Raw genomic sequence first — 22,987 nt, 5'->3', positions numbered from 1 at the left:
CCGCCTCTAATAGTAAGGTCGGTTCTCGAGGTCGGACAAGCCAAGTCGTAAACACACAGACAGATTAAGTACAGATTCAGAAGGCGGAGGCGGAGTCAAGGTACAGGCAGGGTTCGGCAACAGGGTATCAGATATATCGAGGTACAAAATCAGGAGGCAGAAGCAGAGTCTAAGGACGAGCCGGGGTTCGGCAACAGAGTATCAGAAAGGCAAGGTACAAGATCAGAGTTCAGGAGGATAGTCAGGCAGGCAAAGGGTCATAACAGATAATCACAATCAAACTAGTACTTTAAGCTATCAACAGAATCTAGCTAAGTGTAGGATTACAGCTTCAGCTGGTCCCGGCACACTTAAGGATCTGACTACAGGTCTGAGTGCTCCCACGTATGTGTTCGCAACGCCAGACAACCAGCAACTGAAGAGCCGGCAGTATATATACACAGGCCTCTCTCCAGCACCTCCCTAAGTGCTGGACCAATGAGGAGTGGAGCCAGAGTCAGCTGACCAGCCTGGTCAGCTGACTCACTTCTGACTGTCATATATGCCCTGCCTCAGTGCGCGCGCGCGTCACTCTCAATGCTGGTGGACTATGAGTCCCAGCCACACCAGCACTCTCCCTGGTGTCCGCCGCGGGAGCCGCCGCACGCCTTTCCGCGTTCACCGCTGCTCACGCAGCGTGCGGCGGCTCCTCCATGCGGCGCCGCCATGCTGGATGCGGAAGCAGCCGCCCCACTCTGAGAGCGAGCGGCTGCGCTTCCGCGCTTCATTACAGCCACAGGATTAAAAAAAATAAAACATTTTCAAGATGGCCGTGACCCTGGAAGTACTTCTGGGGTTACAGCACGTCCCTGAGAACAGTGCACAAGAGGGCCTGAGCTCTGGGCATGCTCAGTAACTTCCCTCATGCATCGTTTTTACTGTGCGCACACAGAGGGCAGGGGTGAGGCGGGGAAGGGGCATTCCTGACACCTGAGAGGGTGTTTTGCAGGAGTTCCCCTCATGAAAAGGGCATCCCTGTTGGTACTGAAATGCTGACAATCTCCTTGTCAGCAATTTGTTGTGTGTGTGTGTGTGTGGGGGGGGGGGGGACAACAGAGGTAAGGAAAGGACACAGAGGCATATTCTGCCTCAGTTACACTTCAAAGAGGAACTGTAACTAAACAAAAACAAACCATAGGTGATACAATTATATTTTCTTACAATATTTATTTATAAATTATTTAGTCAGTGTTTGCCCTCTTTCCTCTTCCTGATGTCTGAAATAACATCTTTAGTCCTTTCAGGTGTGACTTTGCAGAATGATTGTGTACTCAGAGTTCTGAAGCCAATCCAGCAACATAGCTGGCCTTCCAAAATGGTCGTGGGAAGAATTCTGCATAATAATCAGCCTAGGATAAGCCTCAGTGGGAGAGCAGGGCTGCGTACCAATACACAGCAATTTATAGCTACAGGAAGTGTTTCTGATGCTGAAACCAGGTTGTATAAGGTAAACGTTGGCATCCTGAATCATTTACTGCATTCAAGTATATGGCGTTACATACAGATACAAGCCCTTAAGAAAGCGGGTGTGGACTCCCGCAATACTTGTGGGGCAATCCTAAGTGATGTTACCCGGACCTCCTACCTGCTGACTACAAACCTGGCATTCATTTTACAATGGACCAGGTGTAGTATCACTGTATCCACATTCCAGTGTACTGCAGCACTACTGTTTAGTACATTTGTATGCTGCTCCACTCAGATATGCACTTTAGTAGGTTTAGGTTGTATGTTTAAGGATTATATGTATTCAGTGATTTCCCTTTTGCACAAAATGTTTTTTTACTGTTGGCACTGAGCACTTTTTGACTCTCTAGGCTGCAATACCTCCTAATTTATACACTTTGAACCGGGGTTCTATAATTGAAGTGGTTCTTATTGAACCGTGACTATGATATATATATATATATATATATATATATATATATATATATATATATATATATATATACCGTATATATATATATATATATATATATATATACACACCGTGGCTTACAAAAGTATTCAGCCCCCTTGATGTTTTCCACATTTTGTCATATTACTGCCACAAACATAAATCAATTTTATTGGAATTCCACGTGAAAGACCAATACAAAGTGGTGTACATGTGAGAAGTGGAATGAAAATCATACATGATTCCAAACATTTTTTTTACAAATAAATAACTGCAAAGTAGGGTGTGCGTAATTATTCAGCCCCCTTTGGTCTGAGTGCAGTCAGCTGCCCGTAGACATTGCCTGATGAGTGCTAATGACTAAATAGAGGGCACCTGTGTGTAATCTAATGTCAGTACAAATACAGCTGCTCTGTGACGGCCTCAGAGGTTGTCTAAGAGAATATTGGGAGCAACAACACCCTAAAGTCCAAAGAACACACCAGAAAGGTCAGGGATAAAGTTATTGAGAAATTTAAAGCAGCCTTAGGCTACAAAAATATTTCCAAAGCCTTGAACATCCCACGGAGAACTGTTCAAGCGATCATTCAGAAATGGAAGGAGTATGACAACTGTAAACCTACCAAGACAAGGCCGTCCACCTAAAATCACAGGCCGAACAAGGAAACCGATGACCAGAAATGCAGTCAAGAGGCCCATGGTGACTCTGGACGAACTGCAGAAGTCTACAGCTCAGGTGGGGGAATCTGTCCATAGGACAACTATTAGTCGTGCACTGCACAAAGTTGGCCTTTATGGAAGAGTGGCAAGAAGAAAGCCATTGTTAACAGAAAAGCATAAGAAGTCCCATTTGTAGTTTGCCATAAGCCATGTGGGGGACACAGCAAACATGTGGAAGAAGGTGCTCTGGCCAGATGAGACCAACATGGAACTTTTTGGCCAAAATGCAAAACGCTATGTGTGGCGGAAAACTAACACTGCACATCACTCTGAACACACCATCCCTACTGTCAAATATGGTGGTGGCAGCATCATGCTCTGGTGGTGCTTCTCTTCAGCAGGGACAGGGAAGCTGGTCAGAGTTGATGGGAAGATGGGTGGAGCCAAATACAGGGCAATCTTGGAAGAAAACCTCTTGTAGTCTGCAAAAGACTTGAGACTGGGGCGGAGGTTCACCTTCCAGCAGGACAGCAACCCTAAACTTAAAGCCAGGGCAACAATGGAATGGTTTAAAACAAAACATATCCATGTGTTAGAATGGCCCAGTCAAAGTCCAGATGTAAATCCAATTGAGAATCTGTGGCAAGATCTGAAAACTGCTTTTCACAAACGCTGTCCATCTAATCTGACTGAGCTGGAGCTGTTTTGCAAAGAAGAATGGGCAAGGATTTCAGTCCCTAGATGTGCAAAGCTGGTAGAGACATACCCTAAAAGACTGGCAGCTGTAATTGCAGAAAAAGGTGGTTCTACAAAGTATTGATTAAGGGGGTTGAATAATTACGCACTCCCCACTTTGCAGTTATTGATTTGTAAAAAATGTTTGGAATCATGTATGATTTTCGTTCCACTTCTCACATGTACACCACTTTGTGTTGGTCTTTCACGTGGAGTTCCAATAAAATTGATTCATGTTTGTGGCAGTAATGTGACAAAGTGTGGAAAACTTCAAGGGGGACGAATTCTTTTGCAAGCCACTGTATATATCAATATATATATATATATATATATATATATATATATATGTATATATATATATATATACACATATATATATATACATATATATATGTATAAGTATATATACTTTGATAAGGATGGCTAAAGATGAGGTTTATTATTCCTGTATTTAAATGGTTTTATGTGGTTAAAATATCTTGAAATAAAGCTGTAATTGAAATACTTTCCAACAGATGGTGCTGTGATTTGATCATTCTTTCCTCTGGTTCTATAATTCTTATTGTGGTCAATGCATATGTTGGGTGGATAGTGCAGCACACAATCCTTTTCTTGTCTGAAAACAGAGTGTGTAACGTAAAAGTTGGCATCCCGAAAAATTTACTGCATTCAGCTATTTGGCATTACATTTCCTCTTTAACTAACTGTAAGCCTACATAGGTTGCCCGACATATTTTGGCCTTATGTACCGTTCTTCTGTATCCTATATGCAAATGGGCCGCACCACATCCTAGCTTCAGCATGACATTGTCCTCCCCACCCATGCTAGACCGTAAACTCCTAATGCAAGTATTCCAGAAAGGTGACATGAAGAAAGGATCTGTCAAGTGCTTTGAACCTGCACTGCATTGATAGCTTTAGAGGAACACTAAATAATAACAGCTAGTGTCATAAAAACAGGTGCATTTTTATTTTTTTCTGAGAAGTATCGGTAAAAGTTAAAACCTCTTTTACATCAATGCTGACTATGTCCTTACTGGGAAGAATTGCCCTCACTTCCTGTGCTGAAGTTTCAGGAACAGGAAGCAGGTGATTATCATTTCAATCAAAGCTGAAACTGCAATGAAAAAAAATCCTTTTTAGGTTAAATAGTAGAAGCTAGAACCCTCATCAGATTTCCATGTTTCAATCGTTTTTCACCTAGAGCCCTGTATATTGGTGGCTAGGAATGGAGTAGGATTCTGCCCTCTGAGTTATCCAACCACAGCAATAACAGTAACATCAGAAATCCTATCTCTTCCTCAAACTTACAAAAAGTAACAAAAAGAAAAACAAACAAACAACAAATGCTGGAGTTGGGTTTTCAAGACATGAGAAGTGTATAGAAACTAAGGAGCGAATAATACTGATAATGAATAAATTAATAAGTAGCTTGGCTGACAAAGAATGAGGAAGGGTAGGGATAGTTCAGCTAAATCATAGTGATCAGAACAAGTGTTGTGTTGGACCAACAAGATTCTTTACTATTACAAATGTCGACTTAAAGGAAACCTAAACCCAAATGAAAAAAAATGAGTTTCACTTACCTGGGGCTTCTACCAGCCCCCTGCAAGGCATCCTGTGCCCTAGATGTCACTCCCGGATCCTTACATGCGTTATCACAGTTACAGGGCGCCATAGCGTATCTTTGTAGGTGTTGACACCCGCTATAGCATCCTGTAACCATGGTAACGCGTGTAATGATATGCGTTCTGTCCCGCCAACTCCGAGTCGGCAAAAGCAAAATTAGCTGGGGACGGGGTACCATAGGATCTGGAGTGACGTCAAGGGCACATAATGGCTGCAGGGGGCTGACCGAAGCCCCAGATACAGTAGATGAAACTCATTTGTTTCAATTGGGTTTAGGATTCCTTTAAGGCACAGCCACTTAGGTATGACTAATAGTAGGACAAATCAGAAAACAACCAAAGGGTCAGAGTCAAGACAAAGAATAAAGGCCACAGTGGAATACTTACTCCTGACATAGGGGTGTAGGCAGGAGGAGGGCTGTGTCCAATTTCACTCTGATAGGAAAGAGAAATGGAATGATGGGAGTAAGAATGAAAAGAATTCATGAGCTGCATGAGATAGTAAGAATTAGCATGCATCACAGTGAGCCCAACTCCACATTGTGGATTCAACACACTTCTATACAATGACAGAAAATAATCATCTGGACTTTCAATCCAATAGCTTCAATTCAGGGTTGCCCATAGCGAATACTGGGCCAACTGAGACGGCTTATAAGATACCAGAGCATTTATGCTTCCAGTTATAATGACAGCAAAGGCTCAGGAAAGGCTTAGGAAAGAATAACCAGATCTTGACTTCAGTTGCGTTGGTCACTTGGATTTTACAGCATATATACATTGTAGAAAATATACTAATCATCTCTTCTTACAAATGGATAATTTAAATCAACATCATTCTGCTATAAGAAGTAAATACAGCTGTTTATTTATAGAATATATTTTACACAGCATTTAAGCTAATAAATCCAAGCAGTGACTGTCTTTATTCATATGCAAGGTCTTCATACTTATTTATTTTGGGAAATTTATACTACCAAGCTAATTGTTTTTCAGTGTTCTTAATCTGTTCACATAATAGTTGTTATAAGTTCCTCTGCATCATGTGAGTATTTGATGTCCAACAAAAGTGCATGACCAAACCGGCGCCATAACCGACTGCACAACCAAGCAAATTAACGACTTGTATTTTCCGTGCACAAACCAACTGAATGACCAACTCTTTTTCATACTGCACACACACCAGCGGAACAATGGACTGCATGATATAGCCACATTTAAAACAAGTACAAGTCATTCAAGCGACTTGTACATACAAGGCCCTGCACTACATCAGCCCAACAGTCATGTGATTTGACCGCCAGATGGATCGGACAAACCGCCTGTTATCAATCACTCCTCTAGTCGTTGTCAAGCTACACATGCCCAATTGTCGTCCAACAGACCAAGTTTGGATAATAGTTGGGTGGAAAAGGTGCACGTGTGTACAAGATTTAATTGGCTACTTAAGTAGATCCCAACTTCAAACATTCAGTGAGGCTTAACATCTCATTATCAGGAAGGTCAAAAGTGTTTTGACTCTCCTGTATATTCAAGTACGAGAGAAAAAAAAACATAGCAATACAACTGTTAACATAATGTCTAATGAAAAAGTGCTCCATAATAACGATCTGCATCATGGACCTCAAAAATGGCAAGCCATACACTCACATGGTTTTATCTGAATTATTCAGCTGCTTCTGACAGCTTAATCAAAATGAGACCATGGGCTGGTTGCAGTCATCTTGTGATTGCCTGGGCTGACAAGGTTTGCAGGCAGTAACCTATGGAACCTGTATCAACTCATTCAACAACAAACATGACAGTAATAGACATTTCCCCTAGCTTGACATTAAAGTCCAGGAATACTAAGCACAGTTTCAATCAAATCTAATTTATTGCTATCTCAGCTGGGTGTTTTGCATTTCTTTTAATGCTTTTATGTCAAAATGTAGTCCTGACTTTTCATGCAGAGAGAGAGAGAGAAAGTGGTTAGTAAAATCAATATTTTCCCGTGATCAAGTGGTAAGCTTTCTGGTCCCCATACCCTTATATCATGAATGAGGCTTTCGCTGGTAGCACAATGTCAAGAGTGGCTATACATCTATCCTAGAAGGTTTATAGTATAGGTACCACATCATTAGTGTACTCCACGTCATTCACTGTACACCTATCCATCCTAAAGCAAGCAACTTTCATTGGAAAGAAAACTGAGCATTCTAATTGATTACCTAAAGTGACATGTTGCATGATGAGATAAACATGTGTATGTACAGTCCCAAACCTACACAGAATTAGCCTGTGTTCCTTGTTTCTTATTTTTTCTCACTGCACGGGTTAAGCACCCATGGCTCTAAATGACCATTTCTCTGCAGTCAGAATGCAGTTAGAGGAGCATAGCTCTTAGTTACTGATAAATAATTATAAGTAATAAAACTCCTGTGTGGCCAAAAAAACATTTCTGAGAGTTGGAAACAGATAAAAAGTTAAAGTGGTCTGAAACTCTAACATGACATTCAATAAAAATGCGTTTTCCTAATTTTTATTACTCATACAGTTATCATATTTGCTTTTGTGCATAAGTAATATTGGCTTTTTACACATTACAAGTTTCCAAAGTGTAGTTTATGTTGCGCTGAAACCTGCCATTGCATCGTATTCAAACAGCTCTTTATTATATATTAACATTTTCTAATTAGCTGTTCTGAGCTGTTTGTGCACTTGAAGCACAGAGAGCTTCGCAGAGAGCTCCTTTTCACTTGTTACACTGTGTTTACACACACCTATCAACATTGGAATGCAAACAAAGATACTGTTATCTCCAGTTTGGATGCGGATTTGAAGCTGAATAGCAGGACAAAGTGCTTTGTTTAACCATTTCAATGATGTTCTGCTTAAAAAAAAATTCTGGGATAGTAGCTATCAAGCTGTGAGGAATCTTTTAGAGCAAAGTAGAAATGCTGGCTTTCAGACCACTTTAAATAGTTTGAGATTTGTCTGGATGGGAGCTGAAAAACATTATCATTTACCTGAGGCAAATAAAACTTAAAAAAAATTCCTTTACCCTTTAAACCAAAACAATGGAATTCTAGGAAAGCTCTGTTTAGGATTGGGTTTATAGAATAGTTGTTCTCATCAGTCTATTTTCACTTCAGGTGTACTCTTAACTGTTCCTCATACCTCACTAAGTGGACCTATTTTATTAATTTCTTAGGAGTTATAACCTTTGATAAATAATAACTGAATTGTAGCAATGTATATTAGGAATTTTCTGTGATTAAAGATGCTCTATGGATGAATTCATAAAAACAAAACATGGTAGTTACAAGAAGACAGTTCAGCACAAACAGCTAATACATTTCTGCCCCTATCTTGTTCTGGCCTCTACATCTGTTTTCTTATTAACTTCCACAGGTGAGTTATACTATATCTCTTGCTACTGCTAACTAATGGAGAACCATACAACCCTCTCTTCACTAATCCTGGATTTACATGGGTCTGAAGAGCACCTGACCCTGATATAATTGCTAGCATTTTATTAGGGTATTTTAATACTTTGCTGTCAGGCTGCCTGGCCCAGAGAATTCTGCTGTTTTAGGGATTTGATTTTCATTTATAAAACATTTGCAGTCACAACTGTTTAATCCAATATTTTAATTTCTGAAAACAACATTTTGGGTAACTAGGCTTTGAAATTAAAGCTATAGGGTGGGCCAATTATATGGATACACCTTAATAAAATGGGAATGGTTGGTGATATTAACTTCCTGTTTTTGGCACATTAGTATATGTGGGGGGGAAACTCTTTCAAGATGGGTGGTGACCATGGCGGCCATAACGAGGCGCCAGGTGTTACCCGGACCTAATGCTGTTGTGTACTCCGGCCACTATTGCCTGAGGAAGCGGGCTTTTGCCTGCGAAACGCGTTGCGACTGCCCCCCGGAGTGTACCAATAAATTTAATTTGTTCTAAATACACAGCTTGTTGTGTCTGCTTGCTGGAGGTAAGTCCACCACTGCCTCCTTAGCAATTTTTAAACTTTTTAAGTATTGGTTTTATTCTTTTGGCGCCTCTGTCTTTGTCATTTTGAAGTTGGCCATTTGGCCATGACCCCCTTAGACTCTTATCTTTGGGGTCATCTGAAGGCAATTGTCCATGCTGTGAACATATGAGATGCGCAGCACCTGAACCTACGGATAATGGAAGCCTGTGCTAGCATTTCTCCTGTGGTGTTGCTATCAGTGTGTGACGAGTGGGAGAAGAGGATTGCATTGACAATCCAACACAATGGGCAGCACATTGAACACATTTTATAAGTGGTCAGAAACTTGTAAATAACTCATGAAATAATAAAGTTACATTAAAACCAAGCACACCATTGCTTTTCTTGTGAAGTTCTCAGTAAGTTTGATGTGTCACATGACCCTCTTCCTATTGAAAAAACAAAAGTTGGATTCAAAATGGCCGACTTCAAAATGGCTGCCATGGTCACCACCCATCTTGAAAAGTTCCCCCCCTCACATATACTAATGTGCCACAAACAGGAAGTTAATATCATCAACCGTTCCCATTTTATTAAGGTGTATCCATATAAATGGCCCACCCTGTAGAATTTTCTTCATTGCGACTTGTAACTTCTCCATTATGTGGCATCCTACAGAAATGATTGATTTGGTGATGATTTGGTTGATTAATGACTTCATGAGGAGGGCAGGGGTATAGAAAATATTACTATTGCCATCTTTCATGGGCCTGACACTAACCTATTTTCTACACTTAGGTCCTTAACTACTTGTTGCACCGTTGTGGTAGGCAGAGCAGGATCATCCACCAGGTACCTGGGGCCTTATGGGTGTCAAGGAGCCCATCTGCCACCTTCTATGACCTCACTCCACTTCTAGGTGTCTACGTCCCCACTACATCTTAATCCGTCTCTGGCGGTAGGTATATCTATGACCTGCAGGACTTCTACTGAAGCGCCAGGGATGTAAGACATTAGTCTACCGACATGATTGCCGCTGTGCACGTATCCATTGGCTCCCGCACGCCATTCTGGTCGCTATCCGTTAGTGCACAGATCAGTGAACGGGAACATAGTTCCCAATCACCGATCTAAGTGCCGTTAATCAATAATTTCCAGCATCAATGACATATTTTAAAAAAAGCATAGAAAATGTTCTTTGCAATGCTTTTCCATGTTTTTAACGTTAATACGTTTTTTTATCTACTTTTGTGTCCATGTTTTAAAAGTTATCTATTTTTTTTTTCTTTTGCCGTGTCTGTTCACCTTGTACTAGACTGAAAACCAGCTTTTTCCCATCTGCCATAAACTTGATGAACTCTGAATCCTTTCTGAAATAAATAACACTGTGTACAAATTGTGTACAAATTGTTTAAATATCTGTAATACCTGGCATACTTGTATAATTATACACGATTGGTTCGCACGATGACCAGGGGCCCCGGACCTCTCTCACTGGCCGGGGCCCCAAGGCCAACATGCGATACCTGGAGGGGAGTGCAGGTGGGCCTGGACCCTTGTATAATTCCTCTATTTCTACCTTTTTTCCTATCACTATGTTTCCTATATGCACCTTGGGGTGGTCATAAAAAGTAATTTAGTTGTGTCACACAATGACAATAAAGTGCTTGAAACTTAAAGTGATCTGAAAAATAATTTGATGAGCAGAGTGGCAGTTGTATTGAACATACCGTAAGTTATGTGCACCATATCATTCATTACATGCTGCAGTACCTTAACCACTTCACAACGGAGGGGTTTTACCCCTGAAGCACCAGCGCTATTTGTGCCTTGCAGCGCTGCTTCCATTGATTGTTTTCAGTGATATGATTGGTTATTGGGGACTGGGGTCCCCATAACCAATCATTGCACTGCAGAGCGGGGGTGTGTGCGCGCGCTGCACATTTGTTTACATTTAATTGTTATCAATGGAGACTGCTTCTGTTTGAAGCAGTCTCCCATTGTGTCCGCAATCGGCGCGTCTAATTGGATTTAGGAACGCTTGTTCCTAACATCCAATTAGTCACCTGCTGTGCTGGCTGGCTGGAGTGTGCGTGCGAGGTCCCCGCCCACTCCCAGCCAGTAAACAAACAAGTGCGCCTTTCTCCGTCCCTGGGGGTGAAGCAGTGCGCAGAGGGACGGAGAAATTTAGCACTGGGGGGGGGGGGGTAAAGTGGTTAATACTTCACTAGGTGGGCATAAAAGAAACTCAACCCTGAACTCAGGGGACTTCATGTGGATGTCGATGAAATTTGTCATCAAATTGAAACTGCTTTCTTTTTTGACTCTATGGATTTCAGCAACGCCCATGAAAAAGGACCATTTTTTTAGGTTCAATAAAATCAAAAAGAAGTAAGTGACAAAATTAAGCAGTGTTCAGCGAAAAAAGCCGATATTCTTTTCTCATTCATTTTCCCGAAAATAATGTTAGATTCAAAATGCCATTGTTAGATTCAAAGTGAAAATGCCATCAAACATCATTTGGTAATGAATAATTAAACAATTTTTTTGTATTTCTGCATTCATATTAATGATTTTTCACATCTTTGTGAAACTTCGCCATATTGTGAAAATACAATGTATTTTTGCAAAAATGTTCTCAAAAATTGAAAATTCAATTTTCGATTCAAAAATGACTTTGGCGAAAATTTGCCATGGCAGAGACTTAAAGGGGCACTACAGCGAAAAACTGTAAAATTTAAAGTATGTACAAACATACACAAATAAGTACATTTTTTTTTCCAGAGGTAGGTAGTAGAAATCTGACAGAAGTGACAGGTTTTGGACTAGGCCATCTCTTTTTAGGGGATTTTCAGGATTATATATTTTTTCAAAAGCACTTAGTGAATGGCAGTTGCTCTGTCCAACTGCCCAAAAAACTGTGTAGGGAGCAGGGAAGCTGACCAGCATCATTGTTTAAATCCTTTTTAGGGAATATCTTTACAAAGAATAAAAGCCTTGCTGAGAATTCCCTATGAAAAGATGGACTAGTCCAAAACCTGTCACTTCTGTCAGATTTCTACTGCCTACTGTAAGTGACAGCAACATAGGAGAAAAGTAATGTATGGCTCATTTTACTCTGGAAAAAATGTACTTCTTATTTGTATAAAACAGAAAAAAACGAGAGCCCGATATAGTGTAGTATGTATTGGAACCAGGATGAATAATGACAAGTAAGTATTATACTCACAAACACGGGTTACCATACAGGCAACCACTGTATAGGCAGGTGGGGAGATTAGACCTGTCCCCACTCAGGAATAAGATGTCGCTCTCTGAAGACGGAAAAGAGGGTATTTAACCCTTCCACCAGGGTGGATAAACTTTGACAAGGAAGTACAGAGGTGCCAAAAGGATAAAAGTATGCTAAAAGATTTAAAACATTTGGGTGTCAGTGGTGGACCGATCACTCCAAAAATGGACACAAAGTTGTCACTTGAAATATAAACAGTTTAATCACATACTCCACGAACAAACCGCAACGCGTTTCACGGGCAAAATCCCGCTTCATCAGGCCTTAAACAATCGGAGTATCACACGGCTCTAGGTCCAAATGAGAGGTGCCAAGCGTCATTTGGACCTAGAGCCGTGTGATACTCCGATTGTTTAAGGCCTGATGAAGCGGGATTTTGCCCGTGAAACGCGTTGCGGTTTGTTCGTGGAGTATGTGATTAAACTGTTTATATTTCAAGTGACAACTTTGTGTTCATTTTTGGAGTGATCGGTCCACCACTGACACCCGAATGTTTTAAATCTTTTAGCATACTTTTATCCTTTTGGCGCCTCTGTACTTCCTTGTTCTTATTTGTATGTTTGCACATATTTTAAACTTTACAGTTTTTCGCTGTAGTGCCCCTTTAATTGGTAAACACAGGCTGTTAATAATATGTCTGCTTCCATGAAAGCAGGAAGCAGACAAACTGCAGATTTATTGCAGGATTAGCATCAGCTGTAACAATGAAATGTTCTTCTTTAAAGGTTATTATGCTGTTATGTATGTTTTAGAGCAGAGAGGAGGTTCTGAGTGCAGGTACGCTTTTATGCCAACGCTCACTCTATTTTTTCAGTAGCCGAAGGTTTTATCAGACTAAAATTAAACAGTAATTTTTCACAACATTCAAGCAGTGATGACATACGTTATGTTTATTTTTATTTACTGAAGGGGAGTAACCTTTTAATGTTTAGTTGCTGGGAGGATTTGGCACTTGACAAGTTGGCTGTACTGTCCATCATTTTTCCTGCTTAAAAACCATGGGAAAAAGCTCGCCAATGCAACAAGCACAACATATGTCATACAGCTTTTTATTTTCATGGTCATACAGGATGGATTACAGCACATTCCTTGTAGTATATTGCAATATGTGAAGGGGCAATGAAAAGTACTGCATGTCCTTGTGAACTTAATAATGCTTTTCTCACTTCCCTTGTCAGAACATGAGACTTGTACTGTTGGGATGTGATTCTATAAACTCCCTGCCAGGGTTATTGCAGCAGTGAGTTACCTTGGATGAAACATAACTGGAGGCAGAGCGTAACAGAAAGAAAATAAGATTTGTTATTGCGTGATGCTATACATCTCTAAAAACAGAGGAACCTTTATCATAGTATTGTCACACCTTTGTTGAACAGGTCATCATGAGTGATCATTGTGTAACAGTGGACTCAGAGTATAAAGATGCCTACTATTATTAATGATAATGGACACATTTAGATTAGTTACAAATATTTTTTACAATGCTGGAATCTCCAATCGACTGATAAATGCTTCAGTCCATGATCTAGTTGTGGTCTCCATAAACCACAACACGTAACACAATTAGAACGGTCACTTGGTTGTAACCAACAACTGGATCTTGACCTCTGTAGAGAACTCTGACCTTTCCTATCACCATTCTTCATGCCATGGTTTCTTGATTTACTGCTATGAGCAAAATCGAGTTACTCTAACCAAATAACCTTCTAACTCTTCAGCCTGACAAAATGCAGCACAAATGATCACCCCCACAGTGAGAGCCTGCAACACAAAGTTTTAGGGCCTGCCCCGCCACATCCTGATCCTGCCTGTTGTAATGTATAATAATATTTACGCACAACATAAAGAAATGCTTGAAATGGGGATGCAATATAACTGAAAAATAAGGAGAAGATGGCAGCTGATGAACAGAGAGCATTGATCCTGCAACAACTGTGATCAACTTGACATTCAGGTTGGTAAAGGCCTCCTTTTCAGTGAGATAACTGAAGAGCCTTGGGTCCCATTGACACTCAACCCTTTCCCCATCCCCTTCAAGGACCACCACTGTGTGAGAGAGGTGTAAACTGTTAGAGAAGGAACGGTTTATTAGTGATTACTAATACTCAAAGCACATACACAAGTAATCATTACCACTACAGCTCCAGCTGATGCAGTGACTGCAGAGGACCGCTTGTGGCGTACATTTTGTATAAAGGCACCCATTGCAAAGGGTGCAGGAAACAGCCGATAGTAAAATATCAGTAAAATGACTGATATTCTATTACTCTCATATAATAAAATACTGTATTCAAAATATTTACCAATATTTTACTATCACCTAACTCTACTCTCCTGATAACCCTCCTCTCTCTACTGATATCTAACCCTAATGCCCCCCCCCCAATAGTGCCCAACTCTAAGATGCCCCTAGTGGTGCCTAGCCCTAAGAGCCCCATCTGGTGGTGCCTAACCTCAACCCCCTCATCCTCCCAGGGTGCATAACCCTATCATGCTGCCCGATGTTCTCCCCAGTGTCCTGTTAAACAAGACACCCTATAATAAAATAGTGGGTGCTATTTTATCAGCTGCCCTTTTCAACAGGAAGCTATTCACGTCCTTTTCAACTGTTCTGCCCGTTTGAGCCCTGATGTGATCGCAACCTCTGCATCCTTTATTGTAACAGTACTGCCCCATTTATAAGGTGGCATGGTTATAAAAATTCACATATTAGAGGGCTATGCTGTGCCTTTATTTTGATCCAGGCATTTTATCTTATGAAATTGAAAAAAAAAATCCACTGACATTGTTTGGAGAGTGTGATGCACTCACGCTGGCCACCATCATTGTTTAAATCCTTTTTAGGGAAAATCTTCATAAAGAATAAAAGCCTTGCTGAGAATCCCCTATAAAGACTAGTCCAAAACCTGTCGCTTCTGTCAGATTTCTACTACCTACTGTAAGTGACAGCAACATAGGAGAAAAGTAATGTATGGCTCATTTTACTCTGGAAAAAAATATACTTTTTATTTGTCTATGTTTGTACATATTTTAAATTTTGCAATTTTTCGCCATAGTGCCCCTTTAAATGTTTACTCTCCTCATGGTGTATTCTTCAGAAGCCTCTAGTGGATGAGACCTGAATGGCAACTCTGACAAGACGAGATTGGCAGGTGTTTGTCACGGGGAGATACAGAAGAGTTAGCCTGGGGATGTGACGAGGCAGAAAGTATAGTCAGCATGGGCGTAACGATCACCCCTGCGACCCCTGCCATCGCAGGGAGGCCCAGAAGCTTTGGGGGACCTCCACCTACCTCTCCCCAACCACAAGTGCAGCCACTTAGAAAAAAAACCCTCCCTATTCGCTCGCAAAAACTGTGTGCAGGAGTGTGTGTAATTTTTTTCCTGCTTTTAGACGCTGCTTCACAGCAGAACACTCTCTGCTCCCATTCGCCGGCTCCTGATCACATAACCTGCATGGGACACAGGGACCGAGGGGGCCCCATGCTATCATTTTTTTAGGGGAACCCTTTAAAGTCTAGTTACACCCCTGATAGTCAGCCTCAGCCTATCTTATGACAGGACATGTTAATCAGCAAATAAGCTATAACAATCCCCTATCCCTGACACTTCTATGAGGGTGAGCATGTCTTAATTAGGACTGGAACTATGGCAGCTAGAAGCTGATTACAGGTGAGCACAAATGGCTTATGTGGCCTGGCAATTGAACTCGGATCTGATCTCAGTGACACACTGACATGACATTTTGACAACAAATGAGGGTCTGTCTCTTGGGCTGCTCTTTCCAATCTGGTTTTGATCTTGTCTCTGATCAGCTGCAAATAGCAGCGTGTGCCTTTGAAATGGAGCTGCTGTTTGTTCAGGGAGGATGGGACTCAGATCTGTTTACCAGCCCAAACCACTGGAGGGACATTTTTCTGCAGTTCACTTCAAACATGTCTCTAAAAGGCACGAGAACTAAAGTATAGGGAGCACTAAAAGCTCACTCTTGTCAATAAATAGATTTAGCAGGCACATGTCATTAAGGAACAATAATAAAATATCAGCGTACAATGTGACACTTTCGTGGTTATGATCCTGCATACATCACATCATGCATTCTGTTGAATTCTCACAAACATACAGTATATCCTTCCAGCCCTAAAAACTGCAGGTCTGAAAAACGCACACTGATGTTACACATTGTTTTTGGAAGAAATGAACAGACGTTTCATATCGGCATTGTGCGGATTGCCCGTGTTTCTTTAATTAATTAAATCATCCGCTCATGCTCACAGACAGTAGAGGTCCATAGACTGAGTCTTCCCTGCAGAAATGGATGACAGCTGTGTTCCCCATAGTGCAGAGCAGGTGAAAACAAACATCTGATGACCTGCGGTTCTCCGCATTACATAGATATACTTTGGTATCATCGACATGTGTCTATTGCTACGTTAGCAGGATTGTAGGAAAGCCAGATATATGTGAATTATGTGATGGAAAAATCTTTGTAAATAAAGCTGCCTGATAAACTGGGCAATGCTTCATTTGGGCACCCGATAACTCTTCTCCACAGTTAGGTTAGAAATGTCATGGAAAGTTAGGACTTGTGGAAAGAGAAGCCAACTATCAGAGTGTTGTGGTGTGTTAGATTAGATTTTGAGTTAGAGTGAGATTCTCTTTTTTTTCGGACTCGGGGAAGTCAAACTTCACAGGCAGAAGAAGTACCTCTGGAAGTTCTCAGCTTACTAGAGAGAGATTTTCAGCTGAGACTGTGTTTAAAATAGTTAAAGGAAACTGTTTAAACAATATCAATGGCCTAGTGTCCTGATAATCATTCTTCCACCATTAGTGTCTGAACACTAACACACCTGAAAAAAGCATTCAGCTAATGCTTAAAGGGAACCTTAACTGTGGGCGGAAAAAAAAATTCACTTACCTGAGGCTTTCCCAAGCCTCCTGCAGCCGTCCTGTGCCCGCGCCGGTCCTTCGGTGCCCTCCGGTCTCCCTCCGCGGCTAAGTTTCGTTTTCGGCCGACTACCAGTCGTCCTCCGGCCAAGCGCCTTCTTCTTCCGCATTCACCGTCGTAAAGAGCCGTAAAGCGCGTCCGCTTGGCGCAAGACGCGTCATGCGGACGTGCTTTACGGCTCTTTACGACGGGGAATGTGGAAGAAGAGGACGCTTGGCCGGAGGACGACTGGCAGTCGGCCGAAAATTAAACTTAGTCGCGGAGTGAGACCGGAGGGCACCGAAGGACCGGCGCGGGCACAGGACGGCTGCAGGAGGCTTGGGAAAGCCTCAGGTAAGTGCATTTTTTTTCGCCCACAGTTATGGTTCCCTTTAAAAGCAAAGTATGAGCAGGACAGCCACATAACTTACATTGTTTACAATTAAATAAGTCAGCCTCCATATACCTCTCAATTCAGGTTCCCTTTAATGGTAAATTAAAAGATGGACTGGGCAGGAGTGAGTAAGGGTTACATTTAACCACTTAACCACTTGAGGACTGCAGTCTTTTCACCCCTTAAGGACCTGAGCCTTTTTTTCCATTCAGACCACTGCAGCTTTCACGGTTTATTGCTCGGTCATACAACCTACTATCTAAATGAATTTTACCTCCTTTTCTTGTCACTAATACAGCTTTCTTTTGGTGCTATTTGATTGCTGCTGCGTATTTTAGTTTTTATTATATTCATCAAAAAAGACATGAATTTTGTCAAAAAAAAGATTTTTTTAACTTTCTGTGCTGACATTTTTCAAATAAAGTAAAATTTCTATATACATTTTTGTCCAAATTTATTGTGCTACATGTCTTTGATATAAAAAAACAAAAACATTCAGTGTATATTTATTGGTTTGGGTAAAAGTTATAGCGTTTACAAACTATGGTGTCAAAAGTGAATTTTCCCATTTTGAAGCATCTCTGACTTTTCTGAGCACCTGTCATGTTCATGAGGTGCTAAAATTCAAGGATAGTAAAAATACCCCCCAAATGACCCCATTTTGGAAAGAAGACATCCCAAAGTATTCACTAAGAGGCATGGTGAGTTCATAGAAGATTTTATTTTTTGTTACAAGTTAGCGGAAAATGACACTTTGTGACAAAAAAAAAGTTTCCATTTCTGCTAACTTGTGACAAAAAAAAATGAAATCTGCCACAGACTCACCATGCCCCTCTCTGACTACTTTAGGGTGTCTACTTTCTAAAACTGGGTCATTTGTGGGGTGTGTTTACTGTCCTGGCATGTTGAAGGGTGCTAAATTGTAAGCACCCCTGTAAAGCCTAAAGGTGCTAATAGGACTTTGGGCCCCTTAGCGCACCTAGGCTGCAAAAAGGGGTCACACATGGTATCGCCGTACTCTAGAGAAATAGTATAATGTGTTTTGGGGTGTATTTTTACAAATACCCATGCTGGGTGGGAGAAATATCTCTGTAAATTAGATTTTTTTGATTTTTTTCACACACAATTGTCCATTTACAGAGATATTTCTCCCACCCAGCATGGGTATGTGTAAAAATACACCCCAAACACATTATACTACTTCTCCTGAGTACGGCGATACCACAAGTGACACTTTTTGCAGCCTAGGTGTGCTAAGGGGCCCAACGTCCTATGAGTACCTTTAGGATTTCACAGGTCATTTTGAGGCATTTGATTTCCAGACTACTCCTCACGGTTTAGGGCCCCTAAAATGCCAGGGCAATATAGGAACCTCACAAGTGACCCCATTTTAGAAAGACGACACCCCAAGGTATTCCGTTAGGAGTATAGTGAGTTCATAGATGATTTTGTCACAAGTTAGCGGAAATTGATTTTTATTGCTTTCTTTCACAAAGTTTCATTTTCCACTAACTTGTGACAAAAAATAAAATCTTCTATAAACTCATCATACACCTAACGGAATACCTTGAGGTGTCTTCTTTCTAAAATGGGGTCACTTGGTGGTGTTCCTATACTGCCCTGGCATTTTAGGGGCCCAACACCGTGATGAGTAGTCTAGAAACCAAATGCCTCAAAATGACTGTTCAGGGGTATAAGCATCTGCAAATTTTGATGACAGGTAGTCTATGAGGGCCAGAATTTTGTGGAACCGGTCAAGAGCAGCGTGGCCTCTTAGATGACAGGTTGTATTGGCACTGAAGTGCAGGAAGCGCAGGATGTTCTCAAATCATGACTTGGACATGGCAGCAGAGAACATGGGCATGTGATGTATTGGGTGCGTAGACCAATAAGATCGCAATACATTATCTTTGACTAGACCCATGTTAAGGAGAAGGCTCCAAAAAATGTTACGTTCAGAAAATTGGAGTGGTTTCCACCTAAAAGGCTGGGCATGGTAGCTTCTCAGATTGGCAGTTGCGTATTGTGTGACATAACGGTTGGTCTCAGCCACAATTAAGTCATAGAGATCCACGCTAGTGATACTAAAAAAGTGACAGTTTTCACTGATCACTGTTTTTAGATCACTAGGATAGTGACAGGGGGGTGATTGGGGAGGTTCTGAGGGGGATCTGAGGGTGTGGGCAGGTGATCAGAAACTCGCAGGGGGTAGATTAGGGCCTGATCTGATGGGTAGGAGTACTAGGGGGTAACAGGTGGTGACAGGAGGTGATTGATGGGTGCCTCAGGGGGTGATTTGAGGGGAGGATAGATGCAATTAATGCACTGGGGGGTGATCAGGGGGGGGGTCTGAGGGGTCTCTGAGGGTGTGGACGGGTGTTTGGGTGCCCACAAGGGGCAAATTAGGGTCTGATCTGATGGGTAGCAGTGACAGTGGGTGACAGGGGGTGACGGAGTGATTGACAGGTGATCAGTAGGTGATTACAGGGGAGAACAAATGCAAGTAATGCACTGGCGAGTTGAGCAGAGGTGGTCTGAGGGTGATCTGAGGGTGTGGGCGGGTGATTGGGTGCCTGCAAGGGGCAGATTAGGGTCTGATCTGATGGGTAGCAGTGACAGGTGGTGACAGGGGGTGATTGATGGGTGATCAGTGGGTGATTAGAGAGGAGAACAGATGTAAACAATGCACTTGGGAGGTGATCTGAGGGCAAGTCTGCGGGCGATCTGAGGGTGTGGGCGGGTGATCAGGTGCCCTCAAGGGGCAGGTTAGGGTCTGATCTGATGGGTGGCAGTGACAGGTGGTGACAGAAGGTGATTGATGGGTGATTGATGATTGACAGGTGATCAGTGGGTGATTACAGGGGAGAATAGATGTATACAGTACACAGGGGGGGGGGAGGAGGATCTGAGGGTGTGGGGTGATCAGGAGCCCCCAGGGGGCAGTTTAGGACCTAATCTAAAATATAGCGTTGACAGATAGTGACAGGGGGTGATTGATGGGTGATTAAGGGGGTGATTGGGTGCAAACAGTGGTCTGAGGGGGTGATCAAGGGGGGGTCTGAGGGGTGCTGTGGGCGATCAGGGGGCAGGTGGGGCAGGATCAGTGTGTGTGTGTGTGACTACAACAAGGGCTGCCTCCTCCCCTGGTGGTCGCTCGATCACTGGGACCACCAGGGGAGGAGGCACCCTGTATAATACACTTTGTATACATAACAAAGTGTATTATACACTTTTGTACGGGGAGATCGGAGGGTTAACAATCCGCCGGCGCTGCTAATTGGCCGGTGGGTTGACGTCACGGGTGAGCGGAGCCTAATGCTGGCGGATGCGCACGAATCCCTGCGCGCGATCCCCAGCTAATCAGTCCCCTAGGTGCCACCGCCAATCGGCGTTACGTGGTCCTGGGGGAGCCACCTTGCCAACACCCATAGGTAGTGGGCGGTCGGCAAGTGGTTAATGATCAAGATCATCTTGGAGTACCAATAAAAACGGGAGTTTGGTCACTGTTTGATATAGTAAGGTGTAGACACAGGGAGGTGATGAGGTTTGTGATAAACTAAGTATGAAAGTTAAGTGATGGTCTATGGTTTTTAGGAAAGCCCTGCAAAACAATTATCAGAAGAAATTTCAGCTAATTAGTGGCAATTTCATGTGTGCATCTTTAAACTGTATGAAAACCGTTAGGGCGATCTGTTTTCAAACAGCTTCTTAAACGTGAATGCTCAGCTCAACCAGTTGTTTATGTTTCCAACTCTGGAGAGCGAAGCGATACAATATCAGCAGACATCATAGGCTTGATGCAGACACTATTCCTGGTGAAGGTTGATCTCAGGACGTTAGCAAAAAAGCTAACCCAAACATTTCTCCAAAACGGAAATATCAGTTTTGGATTGGTTTAATCATTTGTGGGTATTAAATAGAGGTGTATTATTATTTTTTAAAAGACTGACGTCAATAGGAATTCTACTAGCCTCAGAAAAGACAGACAGGAACATAATTACTGTAAACATTAAATTCTCTTTTATCATTTGTGCTGATGTGCCAACCCAGAACAGAGGCAGAATAGGCAAAAGGATGCAGCAACATTGCTGCCAAAAGCCCTTTCTGTATTAATCCATATGAAATATACGCAAAGAAAGGCCGTCCTGGGAGAACCATTGGGCACTCGGGTAAATTTGCAAAGATAATTTCCTGCATACATTTTCAAACTAAAAACATATTTGGGCACATCTTATCATTAAACAGACTTATACATGTTATGCATTTACGCACAAACCACATAACTACAACCATATAGAAGGAATTCCTGAAGAATAGCAAACTAAATGTCTGATAAGCATCAACTGTATGAATTACAAAGAATTTGTAATTCTTTTCAGTTAACCTTTGGGATTCAGTCTAGTGACTTTTGTCTGTTCAGATGTATCATTACATACACCAGATCTGAGCACAACCCACTCATACTCCTCATCCAAACATTAGATGGTGCTTATAATTTTGCATTTGTATAGAACCATATCAATCTATGCCATGCACTGATTAGGAAAAGAAAGTCCGAAATAGACTGAACAGACTGGCAAAGCAGGTGGTTTTGGCAAATGGCGCATGGCACCATGCTTCGAAACCAGGCACCGACTTAGCAGTAACACCATACTGAGCGGTGCGTGTAAGGGTAATTTGGGGTTTTGGCAATCACCAGACTCGGAATTACTCCTCCCTCCATGCCAAAACCAGGCGCCGCCATATCAGTAATACCATACTAAGTGGGGTGCGTAAGGGTAAGTTGGGGTTCTGCCAATCGCTTGACCCCAAATCACTCCTCCCTCCAAGTTGCTAAAACTCGGAGGGGGATTAGTGTTTAATGCCACCGGGGATTTGAGCAGCACGGCGAGCCCTCATTCGGCTCACACTGCTCCCATCTCACCGGCAGCGTACACATACGTATGCAGCTATGGGGCCACTGGGCTTTAGTGAAAAAATTAGCTCAGTGTGTTCTTAAAAAAATAGTATGTTTATTGACCCTGTGAATGATTATAGTATATGATTTTTTTCTCCATGTAAATAGCAAAATCTAAAATATATAATCAAAAATTGATGTTTGTACCTGTCTATGGAGCAACTTGCAAATATTTGAAACTTTTTGACTCTCTTTGTGTGGTGATGGGTCTGACATACCAGTTTACTTCAGCACTTAGGGTGCACACGAGTATACAAGTGGTTCTGGATGTGAACCTGACTTTCATGGACATTAAGAGATGATTTACATTTTCGGGAGTGGTGCATTACGGGAAACAAACGTTGATAACTTAAAGTAGAATCACCGCAAAGTAAAACTATATTCAGTATTGCTTTTTAGTAAGAGGACTTTTCAGTCTCTTTTAGCCTCTTATGCATTCCTTGTGGTTCTGGGCCACCATGAAATATCTTGCTATTCTGCAATGCTGGTTCAAGCAC

General features: G+C 41.9%; 1 protein-coding gene across 5 annotated transcripts in view; it reads right to left on the bottom strand.

The window, feature by feature from the left end:
- ERBB4 (erb-b2 receptor tyrosine kinase 4) overlaps positions 1–22,987 on the bottom strand; it is a 1,342,090-nt gene that overhangs the window by 29,072 nt on the left and 1,290,031 nt on the right. For 4 of the 5 annotated variants that reach the window (XM_068245390.1, XM_068245392.1, XM_068245393.1 and 1 more), the window contains one exon: positions 5,347–5,394. The exons of the other annotated variant lie outside the window; for it this stretch is intronic. In XM_068245390.1, coding sequence (XP_068101491.1) covers positions 5,347–5,394 — 48 coding nt within the window. The remainder of the gene's footprint in view (positions 1–5,346; positions 5,395–22,987) is intronic. 5 annotated transcript variants of the gene reach the window in all.

This window comes from Hyperolius riggenbachi, chromosome 7 (assembly GCF_040937935.1).
Source record: "Hyperolius riggenbachi isolate aHypRig1 chromosome 7, aHypRig1.pri, whole genome shotgun sequence".
In the NCBI taxonomy this organism is placed as follows: Eukaryota; Metazoa; Chordata; class Amphibia; order Anura; family Hyperoliidae; genus Hyperolius; species Hyperolius riggenbachi.
Note: the sequence above shows the minus strand (reverse complement) of the source record. Positions and strands in the feature narration are given on the sequence as shown.